The sequence below is a fragment of the Gymnoscopelus microlampas genome (assembly GCF_963454915.1).
Source record: "Gymnoscopelus microlampas genome assembly, chromosome: 18".
NCBI classification, from domain to species: Eukaryota; Metazoa; Chordata; class Actinopteri; order Myctophiformes; family Myctophidae; genus Gymnoscopelus; species Gymnoscopelus microlampas.
The window spans coordinates 27,198,130-27,220,171 of NC_139955.1; the positions used below are offsets into that span (position 1 = coordinate 27,198,130).

The following is a 22,042-nucleotide window of genomic DNA, read 5'->3' on the forward strand; positions in this document are numbered from 1 at the left end:
AATTTGTACTTGAGTACTGAAGTACTTGCTTTTTAAAATGATGTAAGTATTCAAAAGTACATGGTTTTGATAATACTTAAGTATTGAAAAGTACAAATTAGATCAATGCATTGCTGTATTGAAATTTTGACATTTTCCAAATAAATAACAATATTTTCCAGAAGAAAAAACTATAATATTGAAATGTGTTGATCTACAAGCTCACAACGTGTCACAATGTGATTGTGAGCTTGTACATGCAGCTGCTATTTTCACCACATTTGAAATAGGGCTTGGTACATTCATAATGTCCTTTTTCCCTTCCTACCAAAGTTAGTGTATCCAAAAAATACAATACTCAAAAAATGTATTTAAGTACAGTACTCAAGTAAATGTACTTTGTTAATGTCCACCACTGATGATGCATGAAATCTAATGTTTTCAATTCCAAATTCCAATATGTTTAATACATGTTAAGTTCAGCATATATAACCATTGTTTTGATGTCATTTTAGTAGTTCTATATTCTGGTATCCAAGTATTGAGCAACAGACACACATCCTGTGTGCCTGCAACTGCCAAGAAAAAGCAAGGCAGCTGCCATGATCCCAAGGGTGATCATGTTTACTCTGGCTCAGCAAGACCGAGAATTTACAATGAGAATTTAGGATGTGTTGCACTGTGTTTCTCTCTCCCACTTTGCACATGTTGGACATTAAGGATCAAATATTCTTCAACATCTTTATCTGGAATTTGAAGTCTTCTTCAAAGCAGGCATGGCTCCATAAGCATATAACATAAAACGTGAAATGTAAACCTATATAGTCTTCAGCTAAATAAGGGTTAGGATGAGAGGGTTAGATTAGTTAAGATGTTATCGACTAACTAAATTATCAACTTACTGATGCCCACCACTCAATATTGCTTCACTAATGACTGACTTCTTACTTGTTAGACTGAGCATGGCCTACAGCTGTCACAGGATAATGTAGACAGAAAACTCAAAGACATCCAGTTGTAATGTTCATCAAGTGTAATATTCTATAATGCCGTTATATTTAACAGATCACCATACGATAATGCTCACACATAACTTACACACTGTACCATCAATATTTACTGTACAAGAAGCAACTGTATGCTTGCCTTAAAATACAAAATAACTTCCTACAATGGATGAGTGGGCGTGAGTTCATGATCAGAATTTTGGTCACATCATTTTCGATTGTTTTGCCATTACACAATAATTATCATCGCACTTCATCACTTTTTTCACTTTGAGAATAAAGCATAAAACATAGTAATAGCAAGTATACGTAAAATGTTGTATTAAAGTTTAACAGTCATTCACTGATATAGCTCACATTTAAACATTTTCAGTATATTAAAGCAAACATAAGGCTGAATATTTAATTTGCTTTGTAATTGCGTGCAGTTCTAAGTTTTCAAATTCATGACATGATGTTAGAACACATAGATATTCAGGAGCACCAATAGTTTGTCATAAAATCAAAAGTATATTGTCATATATATATATGGACAAAGTTATGAGGAATCAATCAGTCCAGACTGAAAGACTCAATGGAAAATTCAGAGTTGTGCTCATTTCAAATTGTCATACTCATTACAACACAGCCATTTTGGCAAAGTGAATCGGATCTCTTAGCAATTTGGCAGTGAATGGGATCTTGTAATTTGTGTTGAATTTCAATTCTTCACACACTGGAATGAAATCATCATCAATGAAGTCATCAATGTTCAATTACACTGTTGACTTAAAAAGAAAAATGTCAAATGCAAAATTCCACATCTCTTACCTTCTATAGACCACCTCTTAACTAACCTTGAAATTATTAAACTGTTTTCTTCCTAGAAGACTAAATGTGTTTGCGATGTCCTACTGGTACAATGTTTAGCTTTGTTCACCGCTATTGTCTCGTCACAATGGAATCTTCCTCCAGGTCTTGACAATGACACAACAATGAGGCCTAAATTGAGACAATGGCTTGCTCAATATCATGTTTACCCTTAAACTATAAAAGTGCCTTTAATACTGCATGCAGAAACTCACTCTTTGTTGCCTGATAAGCTGATTATGGAACCTATTCAGTCTGTCACATATTTAGGCATGGCACACGCATATAAAGCACAAAGTCAAGTACACAACATATACTAAAAGCTACCACATTTACACAACACTGATTCCCTTTTATCTTGTACTTTCAAAATCTCCATTGATGCTTTTCTCACTTTTTGTAGATTCTTGTGCCGTTTTCCCTCCTTGTTACATTATTATGTAATCCACAAAAATGCGCCAGTAGAACAAGAAAAATGAAAGTTGAAAAAAAGGGTCATATCAAATTTGTACATTTAGTTTTGCGAGAGGGGATACGGTCCCTTAAAGGCAGTTCAACATTCCTGTGTCCGCTCTATTACTCCATGTTGTAGCTTCTTCAAATATCCATTCCATACGCAATTTATTGTGCAGTCTTTGTCCTTGGGTTCTCTCCTCTGAAGTACGTTTATCAAAGGCCTACAGTAGACTGATGGGTTGCAGCCATGCAGAGTCTTATCATGCATGATGAAAAGAAATATTGTGTTGATTGGTTAAACATGTGCTTATAGGAATATTGGCATGGGGCCGGGGGAGGAGGGAGTAGGGGTTTGGGCAGGGGAGTCACCATAGTGTCTTTTGGTCCTTGGGCATGACAGTAACACGTGATAGTAGCAAGGGACCAGGTCACGGGTCAAAAGGTGTTTGGTGAAACGGCATGGTGCTTCTCCTTTCCCCCTCTCTGGGGCGGCATCGCTCCAATGGACTGCTTGGGAAGGGGCCTTATACGGAGCTGCTGCTGCTGGCGGTGGTATTTGTCTGAAAATGAAAGGAAGAGAATCAGACAAATGTGGGCGGGATCCAGACGGCCTCGAGATTGGCCAGACTCTGACATGCCTCATGCAGCCGAGATCTGTCAAGTCAGACAGGGGCATCAGGCAGAACAACAGAGTGGGTAGGGTTGGGGCAGGCCCTTGAATATGTAGTGATGTGGTGGTGGGGTCTATCAGTGAATACCATGCTCCAATATTATGTGAGGGAGAGTGGTTGCTAGGTAACTGGGTGGGTGATTGGTTTCACTTTGCGTCTCCCCTGCACAAAGAACTGGGTCACAAAACACACCAGAAAACAGGAATTCACAAGTGTCACGATATCAGCATTTCAACACTCAGTCTAGTTCTAGTTCTAAACCATCTAATCACACAAAAAACACAACAATCAATCCTACATTCATTCGTAGACAATATACAGTATTCCTAATCTGTATAGTGATGGGAATATAAAGGATGAACACATAATCTCACATGCACAGGGGTGTTTTTAAGGCACAAAAAAAACAGAATTAAAATAGCCTTGATTTATCATATTGTTCACATATAAATTGTTAAAATAACAAAACAAAAGCAAGGCCAGGGAGAAGCAACACCTCACAGGTGCATCAGTGAGGGATTTAAAAAGTTGTGATTAATGAATTTCACGTTAGCTTTATTTTGTATTCAATAATGGTCATACTGTGAGCCCAGGGGACAGGTTTGTAGCTCAGAGACTAGCTGTAGTCAACTCAGTGTGAGTCTGTTTGATACAAAAAAAGTAATCTCTTGGGAGGACATATCTTGAGACCCTGTAACCACTTAAACCCTCTATTAATAGAAAACAAATACTTAATTGACCGGCTCTGTGCTTGGCCTGCTCTTTTTCCTTCTACACCAAATCTGGTCGCTTGTAGATCAGCTATTTTTGGTGAATGTGTCCCCCAGAATAGTGATGCGGGTTCATGTGGTTACACTGGATTCCCACTTTTGCTTGATCCCCTGACAAATATAGAGCACAGATTAGCATTATTATAAACAGTGCCATTATTATTATTGCCTCTGCCCTTTGCCCCCTGGGGTCAATCAATGTTATGAGAATAATCCAGAATACGTTCTTATAGGAAAAAAGAGATGGGCAGTAGCACCAACTGCATATGTATTCTTTCTATGCACAGCACCTATAGCAGTAGTGCCCTTTATGAAATTAGATTAGACAGTTTAGTAGCGGCATTGAGGTCAAGTAAGTCAGTCAGTTAGAGTAACCAGGCTGCTCAAATAGAAAAGTAATAATATTAGATGTTGACTGAATGATCTTTTGCAAATCACAAAATCCTCCTCCTTTGAGAGGAAAGGGGGAGGGACAAGACAACAGAAAGAGGGGGGAAAAAGAAGAGGAAAATTTGAAACTCAAACCAAATAAACACACACTCAATTTTAAAACATCATTCAAAACGGGATAAATCCAGGATGGGGGAGTGTGAGACTCCTGCATACCTCCAGCTGCAGAGTGGACTTCCCTCATTTAGGGTACTTTGGTGGAGAGAAAAGAAACAAGCAGTCCAATGGTGAGCTCATTGCAAGAACAAAAAAATGAAACTCATGTGTATGTATCCTACACAGTAAAATCCTCAATGTTGATTTAAAGTCTAGAAGTGTAAAACATTTCAATTCTTACACTCTGAGTTAAATTAACATTGAGAATTGCATGTGTATGAATGTACACTACTTTGTCTTTCTTTATATACAGTATATGTCAAGGCAATATCAATAGAATATAAACCTTTGTCTTGGGGGTATATACAAAACTAAACATACAGTCATCAAAACTTGACATAGTATTAATAGCAGATATAGGAACATTGTAAACAATCATGTCAGCATGTCATTCTGGAAAGGTGAGAAAGAGTCAAATAAACTGTTAGGTTTTAGATGTACACACACCCAAATTCACTCAAGTAAACTATCAGTGGTTACTCCAGCCATACTTACCTGCTTTTCAGCAGACAGTGAACACATGTTCACTCAGTTTTGAGGTCAACAAAGGACATTGACATTAAAAAAATAGCTAATTGTCCAAGTTGCAGGTGCACTGTATAGCTTCCAGTGTTTGAAACAGGGGTACTGGGGCGATGCAATGCAAAAGCAAGCTCTACACAAATACCCTGACCCCCTTACAATGCAGCAGACTTTCTCCTGCTTTCTCTCCCACTATTGAGTGACGTAATGTAAGGAGGGGACGTACAGTAGCCCTCTGCACCACAGAGAAGGGGTGTGGCAGGATTGATATACTAGACCACATTAAAGTTGGCTCTTGCTGCTGTAACATAGTGCATATACCACAGAAATAAAACAAATAAAACATTTCCATTCATAGCAATGCTGTGCTTTCCTGTCAAGCACAGAAGAGGAAGTAATCAATGCATGGGGGCCTCTGTGTGTGCACTTGGTTATGTGCTATCCATAGCAATAAGTAGTGTCATTGGTCCCCCACACCCCCACAATGTAGGTGGCTGTGAACATGAAAGTAGTGCCCTTGTGACCCTATGTATACATTTACATACAGTATTTATGGTGGTATATACTGTACAAAGATTGTATTATTAGTATTCATGGCAAGGGAACTGTGCAGTAAAGACAAGTTCAACATATATACTGGGTCATAGATGGAGAGAAAGACAGACAGGAAAAACAGGAAGAGATGCATGCTAGACCTAGGTCTAGCATGTCATTTAATTCTTTATTGTATGTTTATGTTGCGGCTGCCAGCTGTGTTATGCACAACATTAGCTGTATTCTTATTTCTGTAGCAATGCATGCACAGTTGATACACTGAAATCTAGGCCACAGGGCAAAGTCACACACCACCACACTACTCAACCAGTCAGAACAAATTAGTGAGGCTTTTAGTAGCAGGTATCCAGCTGTTTACCCCAAACGGAAGGAGATGGCTTCCCTGCTTGCTCATTGCATGCAGGGAAGGCAATTCTCAACCAGTGAAATAGCTCAGTGTTTGAATGGCTTGAATAACTGGTCCGCAAGAATCTTGCTACCATAATTGACGGCCACAGTCATGGAGTGTACACGAGTGTATCGCCTCAATGGCCAAGCAGACACATGGCCCAACTAACTCCACATTTTCCCCCAAAATTCCTCAATATTCTGCCTGTCAAACCAGCTGCTTCGCATCCCATCACTGTACTTGCAGGATGTACAATTAATATCAAACGCATTATGCTCCAATACTTATGCAAATCACTTCGCCAACACAAAATTCACGTCCGGGTCTTTCTTTTCACCAGCCAATCACCTTTCACGTTGCCACGTCCGTTGCCACGTCGCGCTGACGTACGCTAAACAAGCGCTGCCGTGCGCACTATGCGAACGAGCCCAAAGGCGCGCAAAAACAAGCCGACCATTGCTTAGACACAAAGTCAGACCTGGCAACGCAGCCTACGCCAATCATGTGTGAGAGATCTACAAGCTATGGGGTAGAGACGCCGTGTGCCATGCACCGTATCTTAGCAACAACGAAAGCGCTCACTCTCATTGGTCCTGTCACGCTAAGAGCAGTTTCCAGACAATGGCATCGCAGAGAGCTTGCTGTAGTGTTTACATCTATCTATGGCTGGAGCCATCAGTCAGTCGCAGCGACGAACGCCTTGCGCGTCTACACAAAACTTTACCACACCAAACTGTGCACGCAGCCATGGGACCAAAAAAAAACAACCTGGCCCAACGCACATGCAACGCTACGCGACTTCGTGTGGCTCGCGCAGCTGCAGCAGCAGCAACAACAGGTAATTACTTTGTTATTTCTTTCACTTGCTAAGACATTACTTCAACGTGTGTGTGTGTGTGTGTGTGTGTGTGTGCGCTCTCATTATTAAAAGACGCCTCCACCTCACCATTCGTGTGTCCACACGCACTGTTGTCACAAACACACACAAACAGCGCCCATCTCCACACACATTCCTGTGTGTGTGTGCGCGTGTGTGTGTGTGTGTGTGTGTGTGTGTGTGTGTGTGTGTGTGTGTGTGTGTGTGTGTGTGTGTGTGTGTGTGTGTGTGTGTGTGTGTGTGTGTGTGTGTGTGTGTGTGTGTGTGTGTGTGTACGCGCGCACACACACGCATCGCAAAAACACACGGCCGCCACTTTCACCAGATTGTACAGGGTCACACATTTCCATAACACCCTCCACCCAAACCGAAACATCACTACAATACACGACGCCTCCGTTGGTAGGTGTGTGTGCGTGTGTGTGTGTGCGCGCGCACACGCAAATAACTTCAACGTGCGTGTCTCTGTGTGTGTGTGTGTGTGTGTGTGTGTGTGTGTGTGTGTGTGTGTGTGTGTGTGTGCAGCACTGTGCGTGTTCTGATCATTAAAAGACGCGTCCAACTCACCATTCCTGTGTCCACATGCACTGTTGTGCAAACACACAAAAACAGCCGCCATTTCCACACACATTCCTTTGTGTGTGTGTGTGTGTGTGTGTGTGTGTGTGTGTGTGTGTGTGTGTGTGTGTGTGTGTGTGTGTGTGTGTGTGTGTACGCGCGCGCACACACGCGCCTCACAAAAACACACCGCCATTTTGACCTGATTCGACAGGGTCACACATTCCCCTATAACACCCGCCACCAACACCGAAACATTACTTCAATACACAACGTCTCCGTTGGTAGGTGTGTGACACACGCACGTCGCAAACACACACACACAGCGGCCACTTTCACCAGACTGTACAGGGTCCCACATTTCTGTATAACACCCGCCACCGAAAAAATGTATGATGACTCATTGTATTATTATTTGCTTATTCGATAATGATTATACATGCCCCATGATTATTATAAGATCATATATCTTAATCAAATATTATAATCATATGATATAATTAATCATCATAACTTATTAATACTCATAATAAAATAACAATATTAAATAACAATATATTGCCCATTTCCCCCCAGCCATTTCGCCATTTAGATATGTATATATATATATATAGAGAGAGAGATACACAGAGATAGAGATAGAGATAGAGAGATAGACAGATAGATAAATAGATAGATAGATAGATAGATATCCAGTAAAGTGCAGTACTTGAGCACATGTAGTTATTTACTCACCTCTGTAATTTAATTCATGACTCCCAGGATCCATTCTCTTTTAGACTCCTCTTAGGACATGCTTATGTGTCCTACAGACTACGATAGGCTACTTTACAGGTCACACTTGGACCATTGATAGGCAGGAGTAGCCAGCTTTAGCTTTGTAAAAGGTGTGAATGGCCCAGCCAATGTATCACTTCAGTAACGTCACTGGCGGCCGCCGGCTGTGTCTATTGTTGTCGGAGCAGAATTCATTTTCCTGGCAAATCTTCACTGACCGGGCCATGGCCCCACTAGCCCTCATGACGCTACGCCAGTGATCGGCGCTGCCAAGTGGTCTCTACGTGGACGTGGGCGCTACGTGGGCGTGGACGCTACGTGGGCGTGGACGCTACGTGGGCGTGGACGCTACGTGGGCGTGGACGCTAGATGTGAGGCCGGCGAAGCCGGCCGAACTTCTAGTAATATGAATAATGGAATATGAATACAAAGTTTGCTGTTAAAAACTGGAATATTTGTATATGTAGAACTGTTTTTTGTTGTTGTTATGTTGTATATTTTATTTGAATTCATACCAAATTATCTGTCAGTCTTTTCTTGTTTTATATTTTATAGTTGTTTATACTTTGATGTGTTTATCATGTTATTAAAAATTCCAATAAAAAAGTATTACAAAAAAAAAAAACTGGAATATTGGGTACCGTTTTAATCCAGTCATTTATATGACAAGAAATCAAAAATGTGTCAGTAAAACAAGTTGCAAACAAAAGCAGAATTAAGTAGCCTACATGATACTCTAGAAAATATTTTGGACAGACTACATTGACTGAAGTGGTTATATGAAATTAGAAACAGTAGAAAACTAGAAGTGTAATTACTATTCTTGTTTGTTAGTCGTTATTTTTTAGGACACAAATCCCATCTTTACTTGGTGCTGTTAGTTATCATTGTGCATATGGTTGCTGACATTATTACTTTAGGCAGGTCCAGAAACAAATATTTATATAAATGATTTTTGTTTTTGTTTTGGTTGAAACCTTGAATTTGATAAAGCGGTTTTCGATATTAGAAATAGAAGTGTTGGATTTTTTAAAATTGTTTATAGGGCAATTCTCACCTGCAAAGTTGAAGGTGCTGAACCACTAGTTTCTGACATTCCTGTGCTCCGTGGAATACTGGACACAATGTACCTGGAGCTCTTTGGAACAGGCTGTTTAACCACAAACTTTCCTTTCCTGGTTTCTGCTAGAAACAGACTGTACCAGTATGCGTCGTTGGAGACGAGGGTGGAATCTGCAATGGTTGAGTTCCTCTCACTACTGATCACACTGTTCCTACAGGGAGGAGCCGTTTTGCTGTAATTGGGTTTCTGACACTTGAGTACGATGGTGACCAATATGGTGATCAATAAGAGAAAGGACACTGAGCCCAGACCGATGAGCAAATACAGGTTTATGTCTGAAAATATGTCATATTCCAGAGGCACTTCAGTCATGTCAGAGTAGGCCTTGACAGCAGTCTCTATTGTGGATAACTTGATGGTAACTGTAGCAGAGAGAGCAGGCTCCCCGTTGTCCTTGGCAACAACAACCATCTGTTGGTGACGTGAATCTCTGTAACTGAACATTCTCATAGTCCGGATCTCTCCATTGTATTGGTCCAGACTGAACAAGGTGGCATCACTCACTTGTAGAAACTGGTAGCTGATCCTAGAGTTCTGTGGGGAGTCTGTATCTAAAGCGATCACCTTGGCAACCATTGAGCCTTTATCAGTGGATCGTGGGATCTTTTCCTCCACCACTGATCCATGTGGGCGCCATGGAGAGACTATGACTGGCTTATTGTCATTCTGGTCCACAATAATGATGTGAACAGTCACATTACTGCAGAGTGGAGGGACACCAGAGTCCCTGGCCTCAATGTGGAAGAGGAACTCCTTCTCAATCTCATAGTCAAAGGTTTTTAAAGCATAAAGATTTCCATTTTCAGGGTTGATGGAGAACAACATGGACATGGAAGTGTTGGCTATTTCTTTTTCTAAGATGAAATAAACTAGATACTGATTTTCATGGAGGTCTGGGTCAAATGCAGTGAGAGAGCTCAACAAGCCCCCAGGAGCATTATTCTCTGGTACACGTATTGTATAAAACTAGAAGCTCGCCCCCGCTACGCGGGGGCTCGCGTCTAGCCCGCGGCCACGCCCACGTAGCGCCCGCGGCCACTTGGCAACTCATATAAGTGGCGTAGCGTCATGAGGGTCAGTGGGGCCGTGGCTCGGTCAGTGAAGACCCTGTAGTGCGGATGATATGTGGCATAGAGGGGCAGATTGTAAATCCCCAGAGGAAACATCCGTGGGCTACCATTGGTTCAGCGATGTGTGCGGTCGCCCTGCGGCCCCTCCTCCTCCACCAATGTGCAGTATTGAGAGCCCTGACGTCACAACAATTGGAGCGATGGGCACTGCACTGTGGTTGGTTAGGGTACACCTAGGGCCCAGGTAGAACCCAGTTAAAGCCTGCATGGGCAAACCCAGGTAGGACCCGCCTTGGTCCCACATAAACATGGGTAGTTGGGGCCCACCTAAGGGCCAGGTAGAAGCTACTTATAGCCTGCATGGGTATCACAGTTGGGACTGAAGTGGATGCCGCTGACATTGCTGACATGGGGTCCATATGGTTTAGCCCACCTTGAAACCATATGGGAACTACGCTGGCATGCTGGCTGTAATGCAAACGCTGCATCATACCTGCAGTGTGTAGTTTGATGTTGTGTGTGTAGCAGATATACCTGCAGTGTGTAGATCAATGTCCATATGAAAGTCAATGGCCAGCAGTGTTTTTTTTCCCCAGCAGAGTTTCTAGTGTCTCTGTCTCTCTCTGGAAGAGGTTGCACATGAACTCTGCAGCCGCACTGAGGCGCTCCAACACAAACACTCTGACATTAAGCTGCTTCACACAACAAACATCAGCACGACGCTGCTGTTTGTCCAAAAGACACAATATCTCCTCTCCCACCGACGGCATGTGTTCATTTATCGACAGCCGTACAGACTCCTTTTGACACATTTTACCTCGTTTATCCAGCTCTCACTGACTCATCGGGCTGTTATTTTGCTGCGATCAAGTCAACGATGTGAGAGATTAGCTATCACAGACGGACGGACAGGGGGTGAAACATAGTCTTGCGCCATGCCTTTCGGCCTGGCGGAGACAATAAAAAAATGAAAGTAAAGGAAATGAGCATTTCTGCAACAAAAGTAGTCAACAAACTATACTATGAAAACATGGGCCACATTGTCAAAGAATGTAAGAAAGAGGCAATCATGTGGAAAATAGCCGATCTACAAGCTTACAAAGCCTCTCAACGTGAGGCGTTTCGAGCTTGTAGATCGGCTATTTTCACAATATGTACTTGTGGAACGGAGTCAAACAGAATGGGGGGGTCCCCAGATCAAGTACGTTTATTTGGGGGGGGGGGGGGGGGGGTGCGGCGTGAAAGGGTTGATAAGCACTGCTGTAATCGGAGCGAAATTATCTGAAATTACTACGTGACCATAATGCAGCCTAACATAAGTTGCAGGGGGCGGTCCTGCCATTACGTTAGTTACTGTAGTTGCTGTGGAGCTACATAGCTCTCCAGAAGACACACACAAACATACACCATCTACAATGGACTAACTGAGCAGCAATATTGACATTCACCACACGAACGTGCATTGTTGACAAAGTGATTGCACAGCCGCTGCAGGCATGACAACCACGTTAGCGTTAGCGACATGGCAGCTATCACAGCGCCCTGTCCGTCGTCGCTGCGACTGAATGGCTACAGCAGTAACAGCAAGCTGTCTGCGATGCCATTGTCTGGAGACTGCTCTTAGCGTGACACGACCAATGAGAGTGAGCGCTGTAGTTGTTGCTAAGATACGGTGGCGTCTCTGCCCCATAGGTTGTAGATCTCTCACGCATGATTGGCGTAGGCTGCGTTGCCAGGTCTGACTGTTTGTATAAGCGATTTTGGGCTTATTTGGGTGCACTTTTGGGCTCGTTTCCATAGACCACGGCAGCGCTTATTTCTTTCCCGTGACCGATGTGGCAAAAAAAGTGCAAAACGAACCATCCGGAAGTAAATTGCGAGATGAAATATATAGCACTTTTTGATTATTAGAGAAGGAGACACATGTGAAGGTTGAAAATGAAAGGTAGTAGATTATATAGTTTTTCATGAGGGATTTTTGTAGCAAGTTGTGAGAGAATTGGGCCACTCCTGTGGGCGGGGGGCTGATTAGAACCATTGGGGTTTGAAAGGAGACGCTCTCTGTTTGAGTGGAAAGATGACTGAGGGAACTGTGGAACATTATCATTAACATCTAAAAGTTCTAAAGTCATTGTTTCATTGTCAGATAATGGAGGAGAACCTCTGTCTGTGACTGTGAATGTGATGTCATATTCTGGAACCTTCTCCCTGTCTAATGGTTCTGACACTACTAATTCAAAATAGTTATCAGATGATTCTCTCAATTTAAATGGGATATTATTGGGAATTGTAAGATCAACCATCCCATTATCACCTGAATCTTTATCACTCACACTAACTACTGCTATAACTGTGTCTGTTGGTGCATTCTCTTTTATAGGACTTTGAAATGATTTGATGGAGATTTCTGGGTGGTTGTCATTCATATCTGTCACTAATATTGTTAATTTACACTGTCCAGATAAGGAAGTTGGCCCTTTGTCTGTGGCTATTACTTCCATTTCATAAATCTTTAAATCCTCATAATTAACCAACTCTTTAACTCTGATTTCACCATTATCTGGATTCAAGCTGAATGTGCTTTGCGTTTTCTCTGATGTATACAAACTATATGAGTAAACAACATCTGAGTTAGATCCCTCATCTAAATCAGAGGCATTGACTTTAATTACAAGACTGCCTATTGGAGAGTTTTCCATCAGATCCACTTGATAGATTTCTTTATCAAATGTAGGGGCGTTGTCATTTATATCTAACACGCGAACGATGATATTGGCGGTACCAGAGCGCATTGGTACTCCACCATCTACAGCTGTAAGTATCAAATTGTGAACAGCCTGACTCTCTCTATCTAACCCTTTTTTCAGAATTAAGTCAGCAAACTTGGACCCATCTCTTCCAGTCTGAATTTCAATCGCAAAATGTTCGCTTAAGCTCAGATGATAGTCTTTAACAGAATTAGATCCAACGTCTGGATCTACTGCGTTGTTCAACGAGAAACGTTCTCCAATGGGGCTTGACTCAGAGATATCCAAATGCATCGTGTCCCTTCGAAAATGTGGAGCGTTGTCATTAATATCCATGATTTCCACCTCAATGTTGAACATTCGTATTGGGTTTTCGATCGTAACATCCAATTTAAGAAAGCAGTACGTAGTTGTCTTCAGTGGGCACAAAAGTTCTCGATCTATCTTTTCCAAAATATACAGCTCTCCGGTGTTCTTGTTTATGTCGAGATATTTTTTATTTGCCACGACAACATCTATCCGCATTTTTCTTTTCTTCAGCGTGTTAACGTCCAATTCCAAATCAGATGCTAAATTTGCAACAACGGACCTTTCCTCCATTTCTTCAGGAATAGAATAGTGAGTAACAGCAGAGGATGTGCCCATGATGGCAGCCAGGACGAGGAAGGACGCTACATACCATATCCAAGATGACTGAAGCAAGCGATGCGCCATAATGGTGGAATGCATAATGTCCCGTTCCAAAATCCACGCCAAACGTTCTGATTCTGATGTTGGTGTGAGAACAACTCTTGTAAATTGTAGTCTCCACTATGTCGACCTTTTCGAATGGATGCTCTCAAGAAGACGAGAGGGAGCCGCCCACATACTTCCTTATTTGACCAGAGGGAGCCGCCCACATACTTCCTTATTTGTCTATAACCAATCATCGTGACGATGACCTCATAAAGCAGTGGTTCTCAATCTGTGGGTGGGGGGTCCCCAGATGACAGTGAAGTGAATTTAAGGATCTTTAAGACCATTACTGCATTACAAGTAATCAACAAACTATACTATAAGAACTGGTCAAACATTGGCCACATTGTCAAATATCATAAGAAAGTGGCAAAAAAAATCTACAAGCTCACAACGTCTCGCGTTGCAAGGCATTGTGAGCTTGTAGATCTGCTATTTTCACAATGTGGAACCGAGTCAAACAAACGAATGCCTCAACTCCTACAAATCCAAGTGCTTATCAGGGTGAGGGGGGGTCCCCAGTTCAAATATGATTATTTTGGGGGGTCGCGGCCTGAAAAGGTTGAGAATGTCATAAAGTCATAAAGGACTGAGTAGTGTTTTATAGACTGGGATCTATTTGATTTGCAGGTTGCTGTTCCGGTGTTTGTGTCTCGAGCGGATACGGAAGTGTTGCGTGCATACACGTGTGGTGTGTGTGCAAATGATCAGGATACAGTAGGCGGACTCTAGGCTGGATCAGACTGCGTTCATTTGGAATAGAAAACAAGCTGTCCACACTCCACAGCCTATGGTATGGCTGTGAATAGCTCTGGTTCAGAGCGTTAGTGAGTTCTCTCTAACGCTCTGGAAGACCCCTCGCTCTGCGCATGTACAAGGAATTCCACTGCCCTGCCAGCGTTCAAGTGTAGTGAAAATAAACTAAACCATTTCGCTACTCACCGAAGCAAAGGCTGTTTTGTGTTGATGAAAGTCTATTCTCCAACCCCGCACGCCTAAACGCACCCCACCTACTCTGTGAAATACACTTTTTGGGCAGAAAATAAAATATGTCAGCGAGACGGACATTATTTGTATTTACTCCACAGTGCCCTCTACATTTTGGTTAATGGTAAGTTCAAATCCCCCAGATCTGTAGAGGGCACTGTGGAGTAAATACAAATAATGTCCGTCTCGCTGACATATTTTATTTTCTGCCCAAAAAGTGTATTTTACAGAGTAGGTGGGGTGCGGGGTTGGAGAATAGACTTTCAACAACACAAAACAGCCTTTGCTTCGGTGAGTAGCGAAATGGTTTAGTTTATTTTCACTACACTTGAACGCTGGCAGGGCAGTGGAAGTCCTTGTACATGCGCAGAGCGAGGGGTCTTCCAGAGCGTTAGAGGGAACTCACTAACGCTCTGAACCAGAGCTAGGCTGTGAAAAGCCTTCTACGCGATGTTAGTATTTATGGTGAGCAGCGACGCGTTGGTGTTTTTGTCTTTTCAGGATAAATCTAATTTCTGACTGAATTGTATTTGTGATTGTGATACAAGAAACATGCACAGGGGAGTCATTTTAACAGGCATATGAGCCTGTGTAAGAATGGAAAAAATGTAATGAAAGATTATACGACTGCTAAGCAAGCTATAGATTTGATTTATAATAACGAGTTTTACGCATAGATATATATATGTGCGTAATCAGTGCGTAATTAACATTGTTATCAATAGCTGATTATATGTGTCATTTTAGGTTGAAGATAATGTTTCATGCAAGAAAGATAGATCATTATTTTACATTTCTGAGTGTAAATGTATAACATGGGGACAATGGCCGGATTAAGGGGTGCGCTTGCCATTCCGCGTTAATGTGACAGAATAACTAACAACATAGCAGCAGCCAGCAGGCATCAGACATGGAGTTTGCAGTGGCTCACAAGTTTAAAATTGATCTATGTCTGCATGTTTGTATGCCTTGAAAATAATACAATATTAATCTTTCTTTTTTTTGGGGGGGGGGGGTGCAATGATTCTCCCGTCCTCTGTGGCCTATGCCAACTTTGTTGTTTGCACTGAAATCCTGATGAGCTAAAATGTTTGGCAACAGTGAGAACTTGTTGCATCCCAGCCCATAATTGCCATTCGAGAGCAACCACACAGACATTTCGTGGTTAATGAAAGGAAAGGTTTGTTTAGCCTTATGAGATTCAGTCCAACAGACAGATAATTGCTGCTTGAATAAATTTGAATAAATGTAAATGTATATTAAACAACTGCCATAATGTAGGCCTATTGATGATGTTATCTGCACGTTATTTTGACATGTTAGTTGGTCAACCTTTGAATAATAATTGGTGGCTTTTGCTGCGTTTCACTCTTTTTTTCCCCTTCTCCCTCAACTCTGATCCCCCTTCGCTGTCCATGGTGCTGAATAGGGAGCATTTGCTGTATCAGAGAGGGCTGCTTGCAACCATAGAGTTATGTTATATTGCAACACATTCGTCAAGTCGCGGGCTTTGGCTGCATACTACTTCATTTGAAGCTTGCACCATTGAAATGATTACTTCATTGTATCCGTGTTGCATATGCGCACTCTTTTTGAAATGATGTTAGGAAGTTTGATCGATTTATAAATGTGGCACTTTGAAGTTGTTGTTGTTGATGATGTTGATGATGATGATTTAATTTCATTATGCAGTGGTCTCCCCCTTATTTGTTAACTTCATCTGTGACAACCAAGCATTTAATTTGTGTTTGTGTATGAGTCATACTCATATAGCCTTCTTTATGTTAGGTTGTTAAATTGTGCCGTCCCCTGTACATATGATGTTTTCCATGTCTGAGCTTAGAAATGTTTTTTTACACAACATAAAGGGTTCACTAATTAATCATGTTTCATACTCTTTCTTAAACTGTTGTGTTTCCACTCAGATTAAAAGGTACAGTCCTCAATTCTGACATCTTTTTTTTTTTTTTTTTACAATTTAGCTCAGCACCCAATCAAAATACTCCCCTCCCTTCTGTGCTTCTGAATCAACGTCTTGATTGGTTGGAACAAGATATGTGGTCTGAGGTACTTTTAGTTTGTTTATTTGTTTGTTTCACTTTAAAACGTGAGACATGGGATAACCAGAATATATTTCATTAGGTTTATCTCCAGGGCCCTTTGTATTCTTATTCTGGCCCTGGTTACATTTTATAATTAAATTGACACCAGATATCAGGATGTTGACAATGGATGTAATTAAAGAAAGCTTTTGATGGAGGGCTAACTTTCTTGAAATGAATTATGATAATATTTTGTGGTTGGTGCCTCGATATTTCTGTGTGCAGTCCGTATAGTTGGAGAACGAGGTGGATTAGTTTGTTACCTGCAAAATTGAGGCTGCTAAGTCACTACTTTCTGTCATTCCTGTACGTCTTGGTATACTGAACTCATGTATCGGAACCCCTTTGGAACAGGCTGTCTAACTACCAAATGTACTTTCCTGATCTAAAACAGACTGTGCCAGTAGACATGAGACCAGGGTGTAATATACAATGGTTGGTAAAAACAGTCAATATGGAAACAGAACTGTAGTAGCCAATTGCACAGTGGGGAGTGCCTGTGTTTCTTTGCTGATTGGCGTGGACATCGGCTATCGCTATCCCGCCTAGGCTACCTGAGGCCTGACCCCTTCCCGCGGACCAGCAGCCGCCAGCGTAATTCCAACAGCGCAGATGGATTCCGTGCAGCTTCTGGGTTCTGTCGTTATAGCAACCGAAGCCTTGTAGATGGTTTTCCCACGATAGAGCCCAGACTGGATAGAAGTCGGTGATGTCAACTGAGCCCAGCCGGGCCTGGGCCCCGGGGCCGTGAGTTTGGGACAGAGGTTTTGTCTATTTATTATTGAATGTATACTGTGTTTCATTGTCATTGTATTGTGCAGTGTAGGACTTTAGGTTAGAGTATCATTGGCTAAGGTAAAGGCATAGTTTGTGGTTTATTGGGTGGGCTTACTGGGTTTATCTATTTTATCTGAACTCTTTTGCTGTTTTCCTAATCAGCCTGCTGATTGGGTGTCTCTGGGTCTGGGATCTTAATATTTTGGACCCCTCTTAGCAAACAGCAGCAGCTAAGAGATTTTTTGTTTTGAAGGGTATTCCCTTACCTGCAGGGTGGAAGCTGCTGAGTCGCTGGTGTCTGTCACGCCCATACTCCTTGGTAAACTGGACACGATGTATCTGGAGCCCTTTGGCACAGGCTGTCTAACGACCATCTTTCCTTTTCTGGTCTCTGCTAGAAACAGACTATACCAGTAGGCATCATTGGAGACCAGGGTGGAATCTGCAATGGTTGAGTTCCTCTCACTACTGATCACACTGTTCCTACAGGGAGGAGCTGTTTTGCTGTAATTGGGTTTCTGACACTTGAGTACGATGGTGACCAATATGGTGATCAGTAAGAGAAAGGACACTGAGCCCAGACCAATGAGCAAATACAGGTTTATGTCGGAAAAGATGTCATATTCCAGAGGCACTTCAGTCATGTCAGAGTAGGCCTTGACAGCAGTCTCTATTGTGGATAACTTGATGGTAACTGTAGCAGAGAGAGCAGGCTCCCCGTTGTCCTTGGCAACAACAACCATCTGTTGTTGACGTGAATCTCTGTAACTGAACATTCTCATAGTCCGTATCTCGCCGTTGTATTGGTCCAGACTGAACAAGGTGGCATCACTCACTTGTAGAAACTGGTAGCTGATCCGAGAGTTCTGTGGGGAGTCTGTGTCTAAGGCAATCACCTTGGCAACCAGTGAGCCTTTATCAGTGGATCGTGGGATCTTTTCCTCCACCACTGAGCCATGTGGGCGCCATGGAGAGACTATGACTGGCTTATTGTCATTCTGGTCCACAATAATGATGTGAACAGTCACGTTACTGCAGAGTGGAGGAACACCAGAGTCCCTGGCCTCAATGTGGAAGAGGAAACCCTTCTCAATCTCGTAGTCAAAGGTTTTTAAGGCATAAAGATTTCCATTCTCTGGATTAATGGAGAACAGCATGGACATGGAAGTGTTGGCTATCTCCTTTTCTAAGATGAAATAAACTAAATACTGATTTTCATGGAGGTCTGGATCAAGTGCAGTAAGGGCACTTATCAATGCACCAGGTGCATTATTCTCCATTAAACGTATCATATAAAATGACTGAGGGAACTGTGGAACATTATCATTAACATCTAAAAGTTCTAAAGTCATTGTTTCATTGTCAGATAATGGAGGAGAACCTCTGTCTGTGACTGTGAATGTGATGTCATATTCTGGAACCTTCTCTCTGTCTAATGGTTCTGACACTACTAATTCAAAATAGTTTTCAGAAGATGTTTTCAATTTGAATGGCATATTTTCAGGAATCCGAAGATCAACAACTCCATTATCACCAGAATCTTGATCGCTGACACTAACTACTGCTATCACTGTTTCTAATTCTATATTTTCCTTGACAGGGCTATGGAACGATTTAATAGATATTTTGGGGTGGTTGTCATTCATATCATCAACATGAATTGTCAATTTACACTGGCCTGTTAATGAATTTGTGCCTCTGTCAGTTGCTATTACTTCCATGTCATAAATCTTGTAATCTTCATAGTTTAACGTTCCTTTTACAGTGATTTCACCGGTGTTGGGGTTCAGATTAAACGCTTCTTGTGTTTTCTCTGAAGTGTACAGACTGTAGGCATACACTATTTCCCCATTAGATCCCTCGTCTAAATCCGTAGCGTTAAGCTGAACTACAAGACTTCCAATTGGAGAATTTTCTATTATATTTATGTTGTAGTTTTCCTTGTCAAATGTTGGAGCATTATCGTTGGTGTCTAGTACACGAACAATGATACTGGCTGTGCCCGAGCGGGAGGGGACGCCCCCATCTATAGCAGTAAGAATGAGGTTGTGAACCGCCTGCGCTTCGCGATCTAAAGATTTTTTCAAAATTAAATCGGCAAACTTTGATCCATCTCTTCCTGTTTGAATTTCTATTGTAAAATAATCACTTTCGCTTAAAAGGTATGTTTTAACAGAGTTTGAACCAACGTCTAAGTCCACTGCATTGTTGACAGAAAAATGTTCACCAGCTTGGGTTGCTTCCGAAATGTCCAAATCGATTGTATCCCTTCTAAAATGAGGCGCGTTGTCATTGATGTCCATAATTTCCAATTCGATGTAAAATATCCTTTTGGGGTTTTCAATAATGGTTTCCATTTTCAGATAGCAGGATGTCTGTGTCTTAGCAAGGCAGAGAGACTCCCTGTCAATTCTCTCTACAATATACAGCTCCCCCGTTTCTTTGTTCATGTCCAGATATTTCTTATTGGCTATTATTTCTAACCGCATTTTCCGTCCAATTAGCGTCTTCACATCTAGGCCCAAATCCCCTGCTAAATTGGCGACAACAGATCCTTCTTCCATTTCTTCAGGAATAGTATAGTGAGTGACGGAAGATGACATTTTCAGGGAAGCAACAAAAAATAAAATGGAGACATACCGCCTCCATGGTTTGGGGAAGATCTCTGCCCCCATTGTTTCCAAGGCTTTGTCGTCCACCTGTTCCCGTCTTGGTACAAACAGTGCGCATATACTCGCACTTTTCAAGAATGTTTGCTAAGCGTAATGGCACAAGTAGCCTAAGTAATGGGAGTGATGAATAAGTGAGCGAAAGAATCCTTGGCTATAGAGAAATGAAGCACTGCTGCCTTTCCACCGCTCAGTACAGTGCCACGATGTGCTGGCTGTGTATAAGTGATCAACAGCGACACTTGGTGCAAAAACAAAGTTTACTGTAGGCTATAGGCTATATTTTGTATTCGGATTTTGAGCAAACTGAACAAGATACGGAAACACCTGATGTTGGGACTGATTATGTTACAAGGTAGCTCTGGTTCAGAGCGTTAGTGAGTTCCCTCTAACGCTCTGGAAGACCCCTCGCTCTGGCCATGTACAAGGAATTCCACTGCGCCGCCAGCGCTCAACTATAGTGAAAATAAACTAAACCATTTCGCTACTCACCGAAGCAAAGGCTGTTTTGGGTTGTTGAATGTCTATTCTCCAACTGCGCACGCCTAAACGCACCCCACCTACTCTGTAAAATACACTTTTTGGGCAGAAAATAAAATATGTCAGCGAGACGGACATTATTTGTATTTACTCCACAGTGCCCTCTACATTTTGGTTAATGGTAAGTCCCCAAATCCTCCAGATCTGTAGAGGGCACTGTGGAGTAAATACAAATAATGTCCGTCTCGCTGACATATTTTATTTTCTGCCCAAAAAGTGTATTTTACAGAGTAGGTGGGGTGCGTTTAGGCGTGCGCAGTTGGAGAATAGACATTCAACAACCCAAAACAGCCTTTGCTTCGGTGAGTAGCGAAATGGTTTAGTTTATTTTCACTATAGTTGAGCGCTGGCGGCGAGGTGGAATTCCTTGTACATGGCCAGAGCGAGGGGTCTTCCAGAGCGTTAGAGGGAACTCACTAACGCTCTGAACCAGAGCTAGTTACAAGGATGCTGCAGCTCTGCTTACATGTTTCCAAGAGCAAAATGTTTTGTACCAAAATGGAATCTATCCTGTCAGAAGGCTGTTTCAGCACCAGGGAGCTGTCCAGTGGATCCACTCACATTTAACAATTCACAGTAGTGAGTAGTGCACACTACTATCATGACGACATCAACCATAGAGTGTTGTATGTAGTAAACAGCGCCACTTTTCACATATCATAAACATCTGTACCTATAGCACATTATGGCTACAAGGTACTTATTCAAACATGAAATGGCATCGAGTTTCTTTTTTGTTTGTTTTCTTACTCAAAGTAGTCAATATGCTTATTTGACCATTATTTATTATATTATTAATCACTTTTATTAATTGGCTTCTATTTATTATTATTTGTATTATTTCCATTATTTGCATTATTTTGGTATAGTTGTTAAAACGTTGTTTATTAAAATGGCATACATACGAATGTGAGAGACCTGTATATTTTTATACAACATAAATTCTGACATGCTAAAACATTTATATTAATATTATATTATATTAAGATGTCTCAAAAGTGGTCGATTTAGGTGCAGTATGTCATGCCGAGTTTATACATTGCTTACGTGCGTGATGCGTTTGTTTGATTTTTTTTCCTCATCGTTATTGTTGTGTCTTTTTCTTGTGTTTCCAATTTGTAGGCTACTATTGAATATTTTTGATTGATCAAGAGTCCTCTTGCAATGCCACAGTCACGCCATTCATACTTTGTTGAGTTTTACGCATAGATCCCCGTGCGTAAATAATGTGCGTAACGATGATTGACTAACACCCATATTTTTTAGATTATTAACGA

At 41.8% G+C, this 22,042-nt stretch overlaps 1 protein-coding gene across 1 annotated transcript; it reads right to left on the minus strand.

Moving 5' to 3' along the window:
- Positions 1-994: 994 nt before the first annotated feature.
- LOC311065415 (protocadherin beta-13-like) lies at positions 995-20,159 on the minus strand (the record flags this gene model as incomplete). The annotated part of the gene is made up of 4 exons (XM_084085742.1): positions 995-2,851; positions 9,073-10,104; positions 12,287-12,328; positions 17,823-20,159. The coding sequence occupies 4 exons, from the start codon at positions 20,157-20,159 to the stop codon at positions 2,816-2,818; spliced, it is 3,447 nt and encodes a 1,148-aa protein (XP_083941868.1). The 3' UTR covers positions 995-2,815.
- Positions 20,160-22,042: the final 1,883 nt, after the last annotated feature.